The 16,255-nt window shown below is 38.8% G+C and overlaps 1 protein-coding gene across 2 annotated transcripts in view; it reads right to left on the bottom strand.

The window, feature by feature from the left end:
* LOC101860586 (E3 ubiquitin-protein ligase RBBP6) overlaps nucleotides 1-16,255 on the bottom strand; it is a 58,329-nt gene that overhangs the window by 27,005 nt on the left and 15,069 nt on the right. For both annotated transcript variants that reach the window (XM_005102893.3, XM_013085130.2), the window contains exons 3-4: nucleotides 12,618-12,717; nucleotides 9,856-9,886 (exon numbers count right to left, since the gene is read on the bottom strand). In XM_005102893.3, the coding sequence (XP_005102950.1) occupies nucleotides 9,856-9,886; nucleotides 12,618-12,717 (131 nt within the window). The remainder of the gene's footprint in view (nucleotides 1-9,855; nucleotides 9,887-12,617; nucleotides 12,718-16,255) is intronic.

Here is a 16,255-nt window from a genome sequence, read left to right as displayed (position 1 = left end):
CTGCCCTCTCCTGGTCACACCCTGCTCACCCACCTGGGTCTGAAAGTTCTACAATACATTACTACTGCTTGAATTGGAACCTGTCTCTCGGCCCACATTGCTTATATCATTTACAATGAAAAATCTTTCCTCACAATTTATTATCTTCCTTTTTAACAGAAAGTTCACTTTTTCACGAAACCGTTGTTTGATAATGTTCTGTTCTTGTTATCCCCTATCCACACCAAATACAACACTGAAGATATGACATTCAAATCAAATCCTGTTTAAGTCAACATCCAAGTATAGTCAAACCGGCTCTCACAACTACCCGAACAAACAACCACTTTCAACTACATGTTTGTTTTTTTCTGTATTGTAATGACACTGTCCAAGGTGACCACCAGTTGAAGGTGATCACTTTTCTCCTCAATAATAATGGCAGGTCATCTTGGACAGGTTCGCCTGGATATAAAAAACTGGAATAAGAAATCCACGTCAGTACAATTCAAAACTATGAAGTATAAGGTGACAAAACTATCAGCAGCAAGCCTAAGAAACAAGTTCTTGTTACTCTTCAGGCATAATTAAAACCTATCTAAATAAATACAAAAAAAGATCTGATTGCTTGATCTTTCCGTTTACCTACCCCTAATCACGAAAAGAAATGAACAATTACAATATTGGCGTAAATCCAACAGTATACATGTCAAAGAGGTGGGCAGCTCTGACCCTGCCTGTCAGGCATATCCGGGAAAAAATGGGAAACGTACCCCACAATATGGCAGGAAACACTTTATAAAATAAGCTTCCATTTTTTTTAGTAGAGGTTTTAAGGCGTTCGCAACTGCAAAAGGTCATATGAGCGCCAAGGGGTGGATGTCAACAGAGAAGTCTTTACAGCAGAGATGCCAACCGTCTCGGAATTTGCAGGCCGTCCCGGATTTTTACTTTTATTTTTTAAATCAAAAGTCCTGTTCGTGAGATCATGCCAACGCAATGTCCCGCAAATTGCTTTTCTGACCTAGATCCTAACCTTTTTGTTCTGCCCGTCCACCATGCTGATTTACTTTAAAGGCAGTTTTTTCGTGTGTACGTTTTATTCGCGAGCTTGAGACAGACCAGTGTAGTGAGGTATTAATTTTCGGTAATTTCTCAGTTACAAGTAACAAGATATTACTATAGTAAAGAAAGACAGAAGAAGGAAAAATGTCGTGAGGTTGTTATTTCCGCAAATCTGGTCGTGTTTTTATTCTCTAGAGCATGCACTGTAGTCTATAATACTTGGTCAACATTCTGCTCGCTCCTAGACCTAACATTCTCAGTCATTGTGAGTAGTCGAGTTGTGCTAACGCCACTTCTTCACCATGGCCAACAAGCGACCTCCCAAGCTTTGTGATTTAGGTACAAAGTCAAAAGGCTGAGCAAATTCAATATCGAAGTCACCAGGACTTACCCGTTCATCATCGCTGCTGTTAAAAACGACGGAACATTCACACGCTGCAACATTTGCTGTGAATTTTCGATAGGCCACGGAGGTATCCGCGACATGAAAAGACACGCGCAGGGTCCGAGACATCGAACAGAAGCAGCACATTCTTTCTAAGTCTCAACCAAAGACAAATTTTGGAAAGACAGTGCAAGCAACCAGTGGTGGTCCAGTATATACGGGATTAGAACTGGCAACAGCAAGGGCTGAAATTGAAACGCCTTTCACCCGCTTTCTGATGGAGCACAATATACAGCTAAATGCATTGGATCACACTGGAGATCTGTTTTCGGCTTTGTTTCTTAACCAAGAGTATAGTGCTACAGAAATAATCTGCAAATGTGGCTGTGGTAAAACCAAGACTGGCTATAATGAATGATGAGTGAGATGGCCAAAGAGGAATTAACAAAGATAATCAACCCTATGAAAGACCATCCCTTTAGTTTAGCCACTGATGCTAGTAACGACAAAACAAACTTTTTCCACTCTTGGTTCGCTTAGAGATGGAAGGTGATGCGAGGACAGATGTGCTTTCTATTCAGAAGTTATCGGATAAAAGAACTGGTAAAAATATTTTGGAAATGACTTTGGATGATCTGAAATCAAAAGGAATTTTCAAACTGTATGGCACTTTCTGTAGATCACACAAAAATGTGATGGTTGGCAATAAGAATAGAGTTTGCGGAAGGCTGTCGAAGGAGAACCAGAATCTTCATCTTGTTGGACGCGTTTGCAAAAAGTATGACTAGGCTAGATGTAGTTTCTAGATCTAGATCTATATTTTAATTTTTTTTATATCTCCATTTCACACACAACACCAAAGTAAAATCTTGATCTGAACAGAACAAAACTAATAAGAGTCCTGATCTATCTCAGTACATCCAGCTACATTCTCAAATTCAAGTGATCTCGATTCTTGATCTGGCCGTCCCTGTGTTTACTATTTTTAAATTATCATATGTGGAAGAAACTAGAGCTTCTGTAATGTATAGCCTAGATCTAATCATTATTTGGCAGAGATATAGATTGTTCAGGCCTTTATCCGGCCCATTTCTATAGATCTTGTATAAATTAATCAGTAAGGGGATTTATGATTTGAGGTGCCTAATTAATTAAATTAAGTATTCGGGTGAAGATTTTCCTAGCCTTTGTGACTGAATTTGTGAGCTTATAATTCTATGTACAATCCCTTTGGCAGTGGTGAAGCATTGTCCAACATAATGGCAGTCACTTAGCAAATCATGTGAATGGGTTCTACAACAGTGGAAACCATTAACTTTGTTCTTTGAGCATGTGTGACAATGACAAAAAGCAAGGGGCAGAACTGGTAAATCTCTTGCCAGCAGGAAAAAAAAAATGCTTTGGAGAACTTAAAAGTCAAAGACCATAAAGTAGTATGTCTTGTTTCTTCAGTTTGTGATCAAAATTTTTGAAGAGGCAAATTTGGTTTTTTAGAGTGTGGAGCCCAAAATCCACCTCTAAAAGAACTTGATGTTGAAGGAAATTGATGGGCATGTTTGTCCAGCCATCCCAGGCCAGGTAGGTGAAATATGTTCAGGAAGTGGAATACAAACTATCTTCTGTCTGGCTTACTAATTCTGAGATCAATGTGGGAGACAAAGTCAGGACATTTCTCAGTGAGTCCAAATTTTCAGATGACAGGAAGGAAGACTTCTTCCAAAATGTCATCAACTTTCTGAAGACAGCAGTTAAAGAACTTGCCCCTCAATGAAAAACTATTGCAACATGCAGTGGTTGCTGACGTCAATGAGAGGGGAGATGGAAAATTTTCAGACTTGAGATACTTCATTGCTAAATTCCCCACCATTTTGCCCTCAGGAGCCACATGCGACTCACTTTAGGAGGAATTTTCTACATTTAAATGGCTGGCTGAGAGTGAAATGCCAAATTTCACTTTAAAAAACAATGGGGAAACAATTCAAATGAGCATGGACAAACAATGGCAGCAATTAGCACATTTGAAAGATGATTGTTATGCTACAACACTGCCTCATCTGCCAACAATGATGCAAAGAATTCTATAAATTCAACACAGCAATACCTCCTATGAGAGAATTTTTAGTCTGGTGAGAAGAATCAGGACTGAATTCAGAGCCAATAAGGGGGTAAACACTCTCAAAAACTTGATGATCCTCAAACAAAAAGGAGCTGACTGCCACTCCTATAAACTTTCAAGACTTGGTGGTTTCATGCAAAGGAGCCACAAAGAAAAGCTTGAGTAAAGAGACTGCTGGTGCCAATGCCAGTGGCCCTAAGCCCGAGCAATTCTCTAAATATTGATTTCCTTCACTTCAGTATACATGCATTCTCCTTCAACATCAGCGATGAGTTGTCTTGTTTAAATTAGATCTAACCCATGTTAGAAATTTTTCATGCATAAATTAATTCCTTTTCAGACGAGCGGCAGCGAACATTTTTTGGCGCGCACGCAGTGGTGTCCCTGAAATTGTCCCTTATTTTGGTCCCAAAAGGTTGGCATCTCTGTTACAGGGAATCAGGCTTACTCTGCTCACCTCTCTAGCTTCAACAGCACAGCGTCTGTTTCGACCACCAAGGCAACCCGGAAATAGCGAGTCACAAGAGTATGACAAAAGAAGCAGAAGCAAAATGACGATAGTAAGGATTAGGAATGAAAAAGCAGCAGTTCCCTGTTGCATTTCAGGCATAGTTATGAGCATGACGTTGAATCAGCCCATTTACAATTCTACTGTGCATAAGAACAAGTCAATGTCCCCCTTAGCGAATGGCCTAAAGACACTTCAGTCAGCGGCACTGCCCTGGGAGGAGGAAGGGGAGTGGGGGAGGGGTGTTTGCAGGAACTGAACTTTTGAACGAACAGCAGAGCCTAAAACTACACAACAGATGCCAGTGACAATCACATTTTAAACAAAGCCCATGAAGGTGAAAGAAAACAAAAGGGAGTGTCTCAGGATCTATTGAAGGTATACCAAAAATGTTTGGTTCACAGAGACCAAGGACATTTTTTTTGTTGTTCACAAAAATAGGGTAGAAAAAGAAAAATGATCTTTAAAATTACACGACTCTATTACATAACTAAGTGCAGAGCCAAAATGACATTGCACAGGCAACTAAAATCAGGTAGGCATGCACTGATAAATGACACCAAAACTTTTGTATACAGCTTTTGAGTCAACTTAATAAAACAAGTGCTAGAACACCTGCCTAGAGTCACTTTCCAAGCAAAGACTATTCACTTGCCACTAGTCGATATCATGAGTTGAAAATATTTTGCATGATTCAACTAGCTAATTTTTATTAACTGGTTTCCTGCTATCTGATGGAATGGCTATTCCTGCTATCTGATGGAATGGCTATACCTAGTGCCCCCCCCCCCCCCCCCCCCAATTACTAGACTTCAGGGTTATGCCATATCTAAAAAAAATATATTGTGCTATTGAGTAAACGTTAAAAAACCCACAAAAAAACAACTATTGTGTAGGACTGCAGAACAAGAAGATGTAAACAAAAAAGGAAAACAAGCAAACCCCCCCCCCCACCACCAAAAAACACAACCCCACAACAAAACAAACATGCAGACTTCACACTCTCAATTAAGCACTGACACTACAAAATACATGTCAAATGAAAATTATATTCATCAGAGGATATATTTGGGCATTACTAGGTTCTTATAATTTTTGGTAGGCATGACATGAATGATTTGGCCCACTTAGGCTGTCCAGAACATACCCCAGCAGAACGAGACAATTTGCTCCATGAAATATATTCACCATGTCGGAATCAAACTCAAATATTTTGTGCACCAGAGCAAACAGTACAACCCTCTGTAAAGACCAATAAAAAAAAGGAAGCAAACGTAGAAGTGAATACATTCTTCAGTTTGGAGAGAAATCTGTAAGATAACCATAATGCAGGGAAAAAAATCAAGACACAACTGATGTTGAAAAGAGGAAAAGTATAGAAATGGAACCTTCCAGTGGGGTCTTCCAACAACTTAAAAAGTGCAAGTAAAATCAGTATAGAAGTGCTGGTGTCAAAGAATCTTAGGATAATAGGCACCCCCCCCCCCCCATACTATAGTTAAACTACATAATGAATCATGAGATACATTATAAGACAATTGTCACCACTTCCATGGCCGGAATTGACAGTTGCGTCTGCCACATTTTTAATATTGGAATTTATTTCTGCTCCATCTGAAAATTGTGGGAGCAACCATTCTACAGATGAAGGGAAAAAATTTTTCTCCAACACCCCCAAAAACATTCTTTCAGGTAGGTGTTTTTACATCCCCATGGCACAATTTAGATCATTAAGAGAAGGACACAATATCCAAGTAGAAAGACCGAGAAACTCAATAAAAATTCACCCCCCCCCCCCGGATGAACTCAGGTCTCCTGCGTGCGACAGCAAATCGCCAAACCACACACCACAGATGCCAGTTCCAACACCCAGAAAAAAAACAAAAAAAGCAAGATCGTGCAGAACAAAAGATGACACATATAAGTCAAATATACCAGCCATATAAAAATAACCTTGAGGCTCAAAACAAAGCTAGAGGCACAAGCACAGAAGATAAAAACGTTTCAAAAAGAACTCAAATCAAATCAAAAGTTCAGGGTTTTTTTTTTTTAAAGTTAAGCAAAGAAACCTGGCAAGTTGAAAAGAGAACAAGACACACCAAAGGAAATGCACACACTGTGGAAAGGATTCCACAGGCTATTTGAGCTCTTCACTTCCAGCCATGAGATGAAAGGTTTGAGTTTAAGCATCCAAGGATATTAGAAGGCACTGCCTTATCATAACTAAGGATAGAGTTTGGCATGCAGAGGTCTACATCTTACGTTCGATGGAAACACATACGGCTATCTAAGCCAGTGCATACCAAAAAAACAACAACAAAAAAGTCAGTTGCTGTGAGCTCAAGGAAACTGTCAATGTTCTGCAGCAAGTAAAGAAGACATGGTATACTTGAAAAGTTGCTGTCATACAACCTTGTGGCAACGGGTTCAAAGAAGGAACTGAGAAATTCCACATCTTGCTCCCACAAGACCACTCACTTTGACACGCAAAGAACTACATCAAATTTGGCAACAAATATTCTCAACAAAAGCAACTTTCAGGATCCCAAACACCCACTTCACCTTTATAAGCACAGGGACCCAAGCCTAGACCAGAAATCACTTTACAACCTAAAGACTTCCACACAAAATTTTCCATACAAGACAATAAATCCACAGCACAACATGGGCATACACACATTCATATGTCATAACCCAAGTTTCTCTAAACTTGTGACTTCCAGATAAGCAATAATGTTAAATTGTTTAAACCCCCTGTTATCACCGTAAGTTTATTTAAGAGGTGGCAACCTCTAAATTTAAATTCTGTCTTCGTAAGGACCAAGCCTTACCCCCCCAACAACTTAGATGAACGCCCCATGGGAAATCAAACCCGGGCCACCCACTCAATGGTGAAGTATGATATCGTCTGAGGTAATGGTGGGCCCACCTTCACCAGTAAAAATTATCACAGAGCAAAGGAAGCATAGAGAGTGTATATACTCTAGTCAAAGAAAAATGTATCTAAAATATCACAGATCTGTAGTGTAAGTCTTTATAACAAACCAACAACAAGGAACATTCATTCATTAATGCACTTGCATTGACCAAACATTTTTTTTTTGACTGATAAGATGGTGAAACAAGCTCAATGAACCCACTTTCTTCTTACTACCGTCACACCTTCATTAAAACTGCAATCAACTTCTACCAACAACTTCCACCAACTGAACATACATGATGGTGTCCTTGAGACAACTGACAATGGTGGCATAATTAAATAAACCCTGAAACTAGAATAAAATCGGATTGTCAAATCACTCCACGTTCAGTTGTGTCAAATCCCTCCACTCTTCCCAAAATTTTTTTAAAAAGTATTACAGAAGTCCTTATTTTCAAGAACACCCCTGGACTAAAACAGGGGAAACATTATACAGAAAGCTATCATTTTTGGCTGTTGAATAAAACTGCAGGCAGACAATATCCTATAGCAGTGTGGTAGTTAAATGTTCTTCACATAAAAACACTGACGGCTAAAAAGCAGGAGTTTAGACGGTATTTCAAGCAGATTTGAAAGGACGCCATTCAGATCCTTTACTGGTTAGTACCTTTTGTATTTTACACCCCTTTTTTGCCTTATGATGTACCTGGTACGTCATGAAAATGTGTAGTTTTTAGCTCTAAGCCATACTATGTATGTCACGAAAATTGACAAAATTTGCCGTTTCTGGTTGCCAATATAATGTTACATGTACGTCACGCTAATAACCAGGCTCTTATTCTTCTGGAAGGAGTTTTAGCCACAAGCACTGTGTAGATTCGTATTCAGGAATAAAAAATGTGCAAATCAGTACCAAATTTGCTAGTATTACTCTACTGCTAGGTTTGCAAGCAATCGATTAACAGATCTAAGCTGTCTAAGCTTGCAGGTGGCCGCATGTTTCGTAAAACATAAACATCGAAATGATTTTAAAAAGGCAAAGGCATAAAATGCAAACCATTGAAAAAAAACCCAAACCATAATCATACTTGTCTCACCACCCCACCTTTTCTATTCATAAAATCAGTACAAAAGGCACAAAAATTCCTTTAAAGCACCTGAATTCAGAACCAAAAATGTGGTCTGTTACAATGAGAAAATACCAAAATTGAGTAAAATGTAAAAACATGATTTTCCATACAAGTAAAAATGCCGGGGGGAAAAAAGCAGGTAGAAAAGATTCAAATAAATGTACAAATTCTTGAACAGCATTTTTGCAAGTGTTTAAAAATACAAACATTAACAAAATATGTTAATTTAATTCACTTCCGAATGAGCACATACATACACACAGTTAAGGGAACAATCCCTAAAATGAAGCATGGAGAAAAATATGCAATGGATGACCACAGCAAACCATTTCCAAACTGCTGACTACAGCAGGTCTCACTACATCCTCATCCAAACTACAAATGACTAAAAATTAACATGAATGTTCTCAAAACTTTTTACTACCAAAAGGCATTGTACAGTACTTCCAACAGCTAAAACTGAAAAGTAACGAAAAGCGTGCCTAGGATCTGGGGGCTGCACAGCAGAACAGGCCCTGCAGCAGGGACCAAGGACAGTGTCCCGGTGGTAGTTCAGGGGGCATAAATTGAACCTCAGTGCTTTCAGAGGGTTGAAAATGGCATTTGGGAGCCTGTTTGAAAAGACCCATAGCACGTATTTTTCCTTTTCCAACAAAATTTTAGCTTGTGAGAATTCTTCACCTACATAGATTTCCCTTTCTGGCAATGTTTAACAACAAGTTCCCCTTGCTATTGCCGGTACAATTCAATGAATTTGTCATTGCACCATTGACTGAAGACAAACCTAGGAATGACACAACCATACCTCTAAATTCTATCAGTAAAAATTTAAAGAGTGAAAAATAAAATATGCTCATATTCATAGTTTCAGACTTGCCAAACATTTTACAGTAAGTATTCTTTTCTAGAAAGCAAAAAACTTCAACACAACTATTATTTCACTAACATTTTACTGTCATACAATAGGAAGACAGAATCAACACAACACGTCAAAACAGGCACGCAACTTTTCCACATCCCTCTTTTGCACTTCTTTTCAAGAAACCACCATACCTCTCACACAGCAGTTCGCATCTCATCACTCAATTGGATCACACAAGTAAACACACAATGACAGGTATCTTTTTAAGTATACGAATTCCTATCCAATCCATCAGTGGTGCAAAAAACGACAAATATGATGCTTTGCTTCTTAAAACATCCCATCGCAACTCCCAACTCACCAGCCACCAAGGAGAGATTACTTAAAATCTCATTTGGAACATAAGCAGTAATGATGAGAACCAGTAAACTCCAACTATAATATTGGCACCAAACATAAACACCATGGAACATCCGAGATATTTCTGTTGCCAACATGAGATTTTTCATTAAAATAAAATTTCAGAAGGTCAAGCCTCAAACACAATACAGATGTTCAAAAATTGTGAACATCAAACGGTCTTTCAAAAGTCATCAATTTGCGTTATTCAACCCAACACACAACAATTAAAGTCATGTAGAACCTAGGTTCTCGGCTACACAATGGTGTAAGACCAGCACTTTCAATGGCTCAAAGTGAAAACAGCCACACTCCCCCCTTCCCCCACCTACAAAGATGAAAGTACTGTTGTATGGTATAGACAGAATGTGTATGCATGACTGGAAAACCTTGGCTTTTATTGAAAGCACAAACATCATAATTGATCTTAATCATTGAGCAAAATAAAAACTTATCTACTTGGGACCACAAGTTACCACTGGGACACGTACTACTTTGGCACACTTCTGCTTGAACGCCTCCCTGAGGAAGAGGAAGAAAAAGGAGAACACAAAATTAATGTTTTGTTTTAGTAAAAGTTAAGTTTTCGTAAGGTTTTACGGTGCTCGCATAAGGTCATATGAGCGCCAGAAGATTGGAGGTGTTACAAGAGAGTAACACATAAAAAAGAAGAAGGGGAGATAAGGACGATAGTTGTTTGATAGGAAAGAAGGAGCAAACACACCAGAGCACCCGCCAACCACCTACAAATATGAGTTTGTGCATAGTGAATGGTGAAAAAGTATGGGTTTAACGCCCCTATCAACACTATTAGGTTACTTAAGGGGCGGGGCCTCCTAGTTTAACGTCCATCTCCGGTAGGACCGCGCCAAGCGGGAAATTCGTGTAAACTGCCTTTCCCAAGGACAAAACATCGGACTGAGCTGAGGCTCGAACCCCTGAACCCGCAATCTCACGGTTACACCCACAATCTAACCACTAGGCCACCAACGCCACTTTTGTGCACGGTGAAAGGTACCAAATGATGCATTGAAGTACAGACACCATTCATTTCTGAACAATATGCTTTTTTAATTTATAAGATATCTCCAGTAGGTTGTGTTTTTTTTTAGATATGGGTGATTTTGTAAGGCAGGGTACGGAAACACTTTTGGAAAAAAACAGCTTTAAAGTTTCCCCTTCATTTCTGCTTCAAGTAGATAGATCTACGCTTCGAGACGACACATTCGCTACTCACAAACCAACTTAAAAAAGCATTTAAGAGAAAAGTACAGCTTTTAAGTGTTTATATTATATTGTATCCAAAAAGTCACCACAACCTTGAGGAAGAATTTTGCAAGCTTCGCTTTATTTACATGTTCTAGATATTCATGCACACTACTCGCCATTAGAGAGGAAAGAGAATGACCTAAATTTTGGTATGCATTGAGATTGAGTCGACTTTATGAATGGGCAAGAGAAACCATCCGCAATGTCTACTTGAAAAAACAATTTTCTCATGCATTTTTTTAGGATTATGCACTTCTAATAAAAAAATCTTTAAAAATGTATTATAAAGTAAAGAAACAAGTCCTTGTAAATACCGATATATAAATGGCTAAAGAATCCGTTTTTAATAGAATTTAGTTTTTGTCAAAAATTCTATTTTTGACCTTTGAAGCCTGACATCTCCATTCGAACAAATGCGTCTTTTGACAACTTTCACCAGGCACGCTCACATATGCACTTGGTAATAGTAATTAGACGTCTTTACAGATTATATGTCGAACCAGCTCACTGACAGGCACATTTCCACAGACACAGATGAAGGACAAAAGCAAGATGGAAAAGCAGAAAAGGCCAACCACATCATATTACCCATCAACCAACAGTATCACCCCCCATGGAAACTTTGATTCGACCCTGCCTATTAGGACAAATCCTAGCTGTGTGCAATTCTATATTACAGCTGAAAGACAGAGAAACCAAATAAAATATATTTCCTACACGAGAATCTAAAGCTTGTGTGCAAAGGGAACAGCTAACCTTATCACTAGACCCCTGCCTTGTTCAGGAAAGATTCACAAATTTTTTACATATTGTCCATGCTACACTGGAACCTTGTTAACTCGAATTTTAAAATTCTATAGGAGAGACAAATAAAAACAGCTTAACATAGTCAATGTCAACACTTAGGCAATCAAATTTTTGTCAACGTGTTGTGGTGGGCCTTAAACAAAATCCTGCAATGAAGTATGTGTTTTACCCAGCACATATTACACAATCTGAGTTAGCAACAAAACATCTTTTCGTCAGCGAGGTTTTTTCCATCTACAGCGCTACTCTGTTGAACCTCATTCAGGTGTTAGCGAGGGTCAGAACAGCGCAGCACAATACGTAACTTTCAGTTGCTCTGGACTAACCTCGTTTTCTTTGGGTTGTGTTTAAAAGCACATGTTTCACATGTTCTCGGTCGTCCCGATGCCTAGCTAGTAAACTATTATACATTTTGTGGGTGAACATTTTTTTGTTGTCCCTCTACACATGAAATCAACAAAGTAAGTGACAAAATGGAGAAAGACAGCGAGGTTTGCACAGAATTTAACCCTTTGACTGCTGAATGTTTCTCTGCATTATTTTCCATGAATGCTGAATTAAACTGGGAGAAAAGCAAATTTCAGACAGAAAACTTTTTTTTCTCCATAACATTCTTATTCTTCAAAATTTTAGGAGCGTAAAAGTAAAAAATTAGAGCAAATTGAATGTGTGAAGAATTTTTAAAAAATCCAATTTAGCCTGGGACCCTCAGTTTCGTCAGGAATGTCAAAAAGTCAATCTTCCCCACTCCAACCTCAGCAATTGAAACACCTCCCTCTGGACAAAAGTCGAGTAGATCTACAATGTCCGAACCATTATTTCCCCAAGTCCCTGAGCAACTTCAGCCAAGTCTGAATCAGAGCCTATAAACATGTTCGGTAGGTCTAGATCAGACCCACAATCACTCTCCTGATCCGACATATATACCCCAAGGCAAAAGCTGCAATGTATTTTTGAGCATTTATAGTTTGAATTTGAAGTACATTGTGTATCAGGAAACTTTTGGTAAGAAAAAATAAAAAGATTTCTGAGCAAAACTCGAGCTAGCGAGGTTCCAGCAGAGCATTAATGATATGCAAGCACAAAACTCACATGATGTGAACTGAACAGGAGATGGGGACCAACACCCCACCCCATGACTCACAACATAAAAAAGAAAAGAGAAAGAAAAACATACCATGACTTCTGCGTACTACTAGCAGTACTTTTTGTCACAGGAACTCGGGATACTGTGACAGACGTGTTCTTAGCGATAAGCTCATCACTTCTCTCGTACACTGAAATAAAAAACACAAAACTTATTACACAGTACTACTACAGACATCATCTGTGGACAAGTGCAAGTACGGGACTAAAAATAGAGAATTCAGCTCTTTAATCAATTTTTTAAAATGAACTGGTCACGGTAAAAGAAACGTCTTTATTTCTAAATAGAGTAAAAAGTGTTTGTTATTCATAAAATTAGATACCGCAGACGGCCTGTTTTGAAGGCAGACAGCCAGATTTGGACAACTTCATCCAACTATTTAGCTGGTTTTAATTTTTGTAAACACTAATAAAAATTATACCACTGTTTTCTGTGTCTTTCCTTCTCCATTGTGAACGAGAAACTGATACTTATGATTGCATATTTAGTTTTTAATTGACTAAAGTTTAAGACGAGAAAACTTGACCGTCTCGCAAATTTGCGCGCTTACATTTGGGGGGTACTTGTTTAAAATTTCGATTTCTCAGACGCGAATCATCAAATTTTCTTGCGGTTTGAAACAAAAATCTGTGATTTCAGGAGAATTCCGGGGAATGTGTTTATGTTTTTATTCTGAGCGGAAAGCGCAATAGGTACGATGTAAAGACGCAGAAAGCATTTAAAAATATTAAATTCGACACAAATCGGGCTATCCATGCCAGAGTCATATTCGTAGACATCTCTGCCATCAAGTTTGTGTGTTTAGAAAAGCCAACTACATTCCACGAAGTAGAAATATTACTTTTTCTGAAGTGGGGTAACACCCACTTTTGGGAGATCGTCATTCTGCCATTGTGGCTGTTCCATCGCTCATTGCCGCCCCCTCTGATTGGACCCAACCAGCAGACGATTATATGATGGTTCAGTGAAAGAAACATTCGATGGATCTGTTCATGGCGTCGATTTATGTAAGTATTATCATAATTTTCTTTTAGGATACTTATGAATATTGTGTTTTGAAAAATAAGACTAATCGGCCACCACTTGCAGTGTGGTTGGATTTGTTATTGTTTGGTAGGAATCACGCTGACCTACATTTTCACCACCTCATAGTGAATTAAATGCGATTTATACAACAATGTATCCCTTCATGGTGGTATTTTTGCAGTCTTTTCAACTAATAACACCTAATTTATTCTAAATGCAACGAAATCCAAGCAGCTCTGGTCGACAAAGTGAAAGAATTTAATAAAGCCGTGAATAGTTGAACTGGTAGTTCTATTTATAGTAACATGTCATCACACGCTTAACTTAACACTCGGAAGGGGGTTACTGCGTACTGTTACCGATGGAAATGTTTGTAGATCTATTGTTAGGCATTTAATTTGATAACAAATAGGCTAGATCTACGTTCTTGATTGGTGGATATTTAATTATTGAATTAACCAGTCTTTTTTTCTGTATTCTTAGACTTAGACGTCACCTGATAATTGGAGAAATCCCCCCCCCCCCCCTCTTTCTCCCCTCCACTTACTGGACAACATTTTATTTCCCCAGCCACTGGTTTCTTTCTCAGAAAACACCCCCACAAAAAACTTGGCACATAATTGCGGGTTGATCATCCTCCAGTAGGTAACATTAAATTATTACATCTAGAAAGTGAAAGAGCACTGCATCTCCCATCCCTCACTCACCCCTGCACATTGATTGATGCTCTGAAAGAACTGAAAATGAATGTTCTCAATTTCATGTTACTGTAACTATACTTATTGCAATAATCATTACAATCGAAACTATCAATAAATGAACATGATATTTTTCAGGTGACGTACCTATCATTGAAGACGACCTTTTTGATGGCGGCAGAGGGAATCGAACGAGGCTACACCACTTACGCCTTTGAACAACTTACTCCTTGTGCAATTGTCATTATAAAGAAGGGACAGAGACAAGATGAACCACGGTAGAACAGTATTTTGATTCAATTCAAATTTTTACAGCCCCTGAGTAGAAATCTTACTTTTCTCAACCAATATTGACGTGACGACTTTTTTTTACATTATTGTCCATTTCTGAAATGTATTGGTTTGTTTTTGTAAAGTGTATTACGGCCCTCGCAACTGCATAAGGTCATATGAGCGCGCGGGACACACCTAATATTTTCAGTTGGTAGGAAATTTTGAATTTTGCCCAGGTGGCGGCCGAAGCCTACTCTTATCGATTTTAGACCACCAAGAGATCTTTAACGTGCGCAACTTGCACACGGGCCCTCCGAGATTTTTCGCTCTTGTCCGAGAAGGCTAGGTGTAGATCTTTCCTACCAGGAGATCAGGGGTGTGGCAGAAAGACAGCAGTAAGGAGGAGCCAAGGAGTAGCAGTAGAAAGGCTGCAGAAAGAGTCAGGAGCCCAGAGGAGGGGGGAAAGGAGGTGAAGGGGTCGGGGCAGAAAGTGGAAATGAAAGCAGACAACAGAACATTGCTACAGAGCAGGAAAGGAGGTGAAAGGAGACAATTTTGGAGAGAAGAAAATGTTATGGTCGCTACCCGGATTCGAACCCGGGACCTTTGAATGAGAGGCCAACACCTTAACCTCTATGCCACGAGAGCCCCCTTCTGAAATGTTTGGAAGGTTTTTACTTTCTATAAACTAACTCACTGTACAGAGCCTGAAAAGAGCTTTAATCTGATATAATGCAGCTTTGTAGCACAATTTGTTGATTTTATATGAATTTTTTTCCAGCCGGCAGACGTTATAGTTTTCACTCAATAATGGCAGGGTTTTGGGCATTAGGGCCCTCTTATGGAGTGTTATGAGAGGTTTGAGTAAACAATTTTCATTTGGTCTCGTAGAGCTTGCAATGAGTGAATGAGCTTTAATTTAATGTATGATTTAGCCCTGTAGCTTAATTTGTTCACTTGTTGTGATGCTTTTTGCCCGAAGATGTACCAGGGTTCCACCGATTTTTTTCCGAGAGGCGTTTTTTGCCCCGAAGCCCACTTTAGAGGCGTCCAGAAAAGTTACTTATGGTCAGAGAGGTCTGAAAAAAATTCAGCTAAGTCTGTGCATGTATTTGTAATGATTGTGTGATTTTCACTCCAGGGGAGGCAGTTTTGACTAATTTGGAAGAGGTTAAAATAGGGTTCTGAGCTCGCAATGGCCTATTTTGGTTTCTTTTTTCCCCCCCACAATTTTTGAATGCTCATATTTTGGAAACTAGTCGTTCTAACATGCTTTGATTTAGAGATATCAATATTTGTGTTAACATCTCTGGGAAAAACAAAGTTTTCATTGATTTGATAATGCACTCTGTATTTTAGAACACTTCAAACATGGGTGAAAGTTGCAGTTGAAAAGGCTTCGTTAAAAAATAAACTTTGAAATACCATATCTCGATTGCTTTTTGGTGGATTTTGATAATTCTTTTCTTTAACGTTCTTGTTTTATTGAGTAGATTGAACCCGTAAGGTTTAAACATCAATATTGTTCAAATTTTTTTAGCTTGACTTGTGGTACCTAACAAAATCTGAAGTCAGAATACTAAAAATCAACGGTAAAAACTAACTTCTCTCTGATGGAGGGGGGCGGGAATGATAATCACAACAGAATCAGAAGAAAGCGAAAAGCCCCCC

The sequence above is a fragment of the Aplysia californica genome, unplaced genomic scaffold, assembly GCF_000002075.1.
Source record: "Aplysia californica isolate F4 #8 unplaced genomic scaffold, AplCal3.0 scaffold00347, whole genome shotgun sequence".
In the NCBI taxonomy this organism is placed as follows: domain Eukaryota; kingdom Metazoa; phylum Mollusca; class Gastropoda; order Aplysiida; family Aplysiidae; genus Aplysia; species Aplysia californica.
This window is presented reverse-complemented; position numbering and strand designations above follow the sequence as displayed.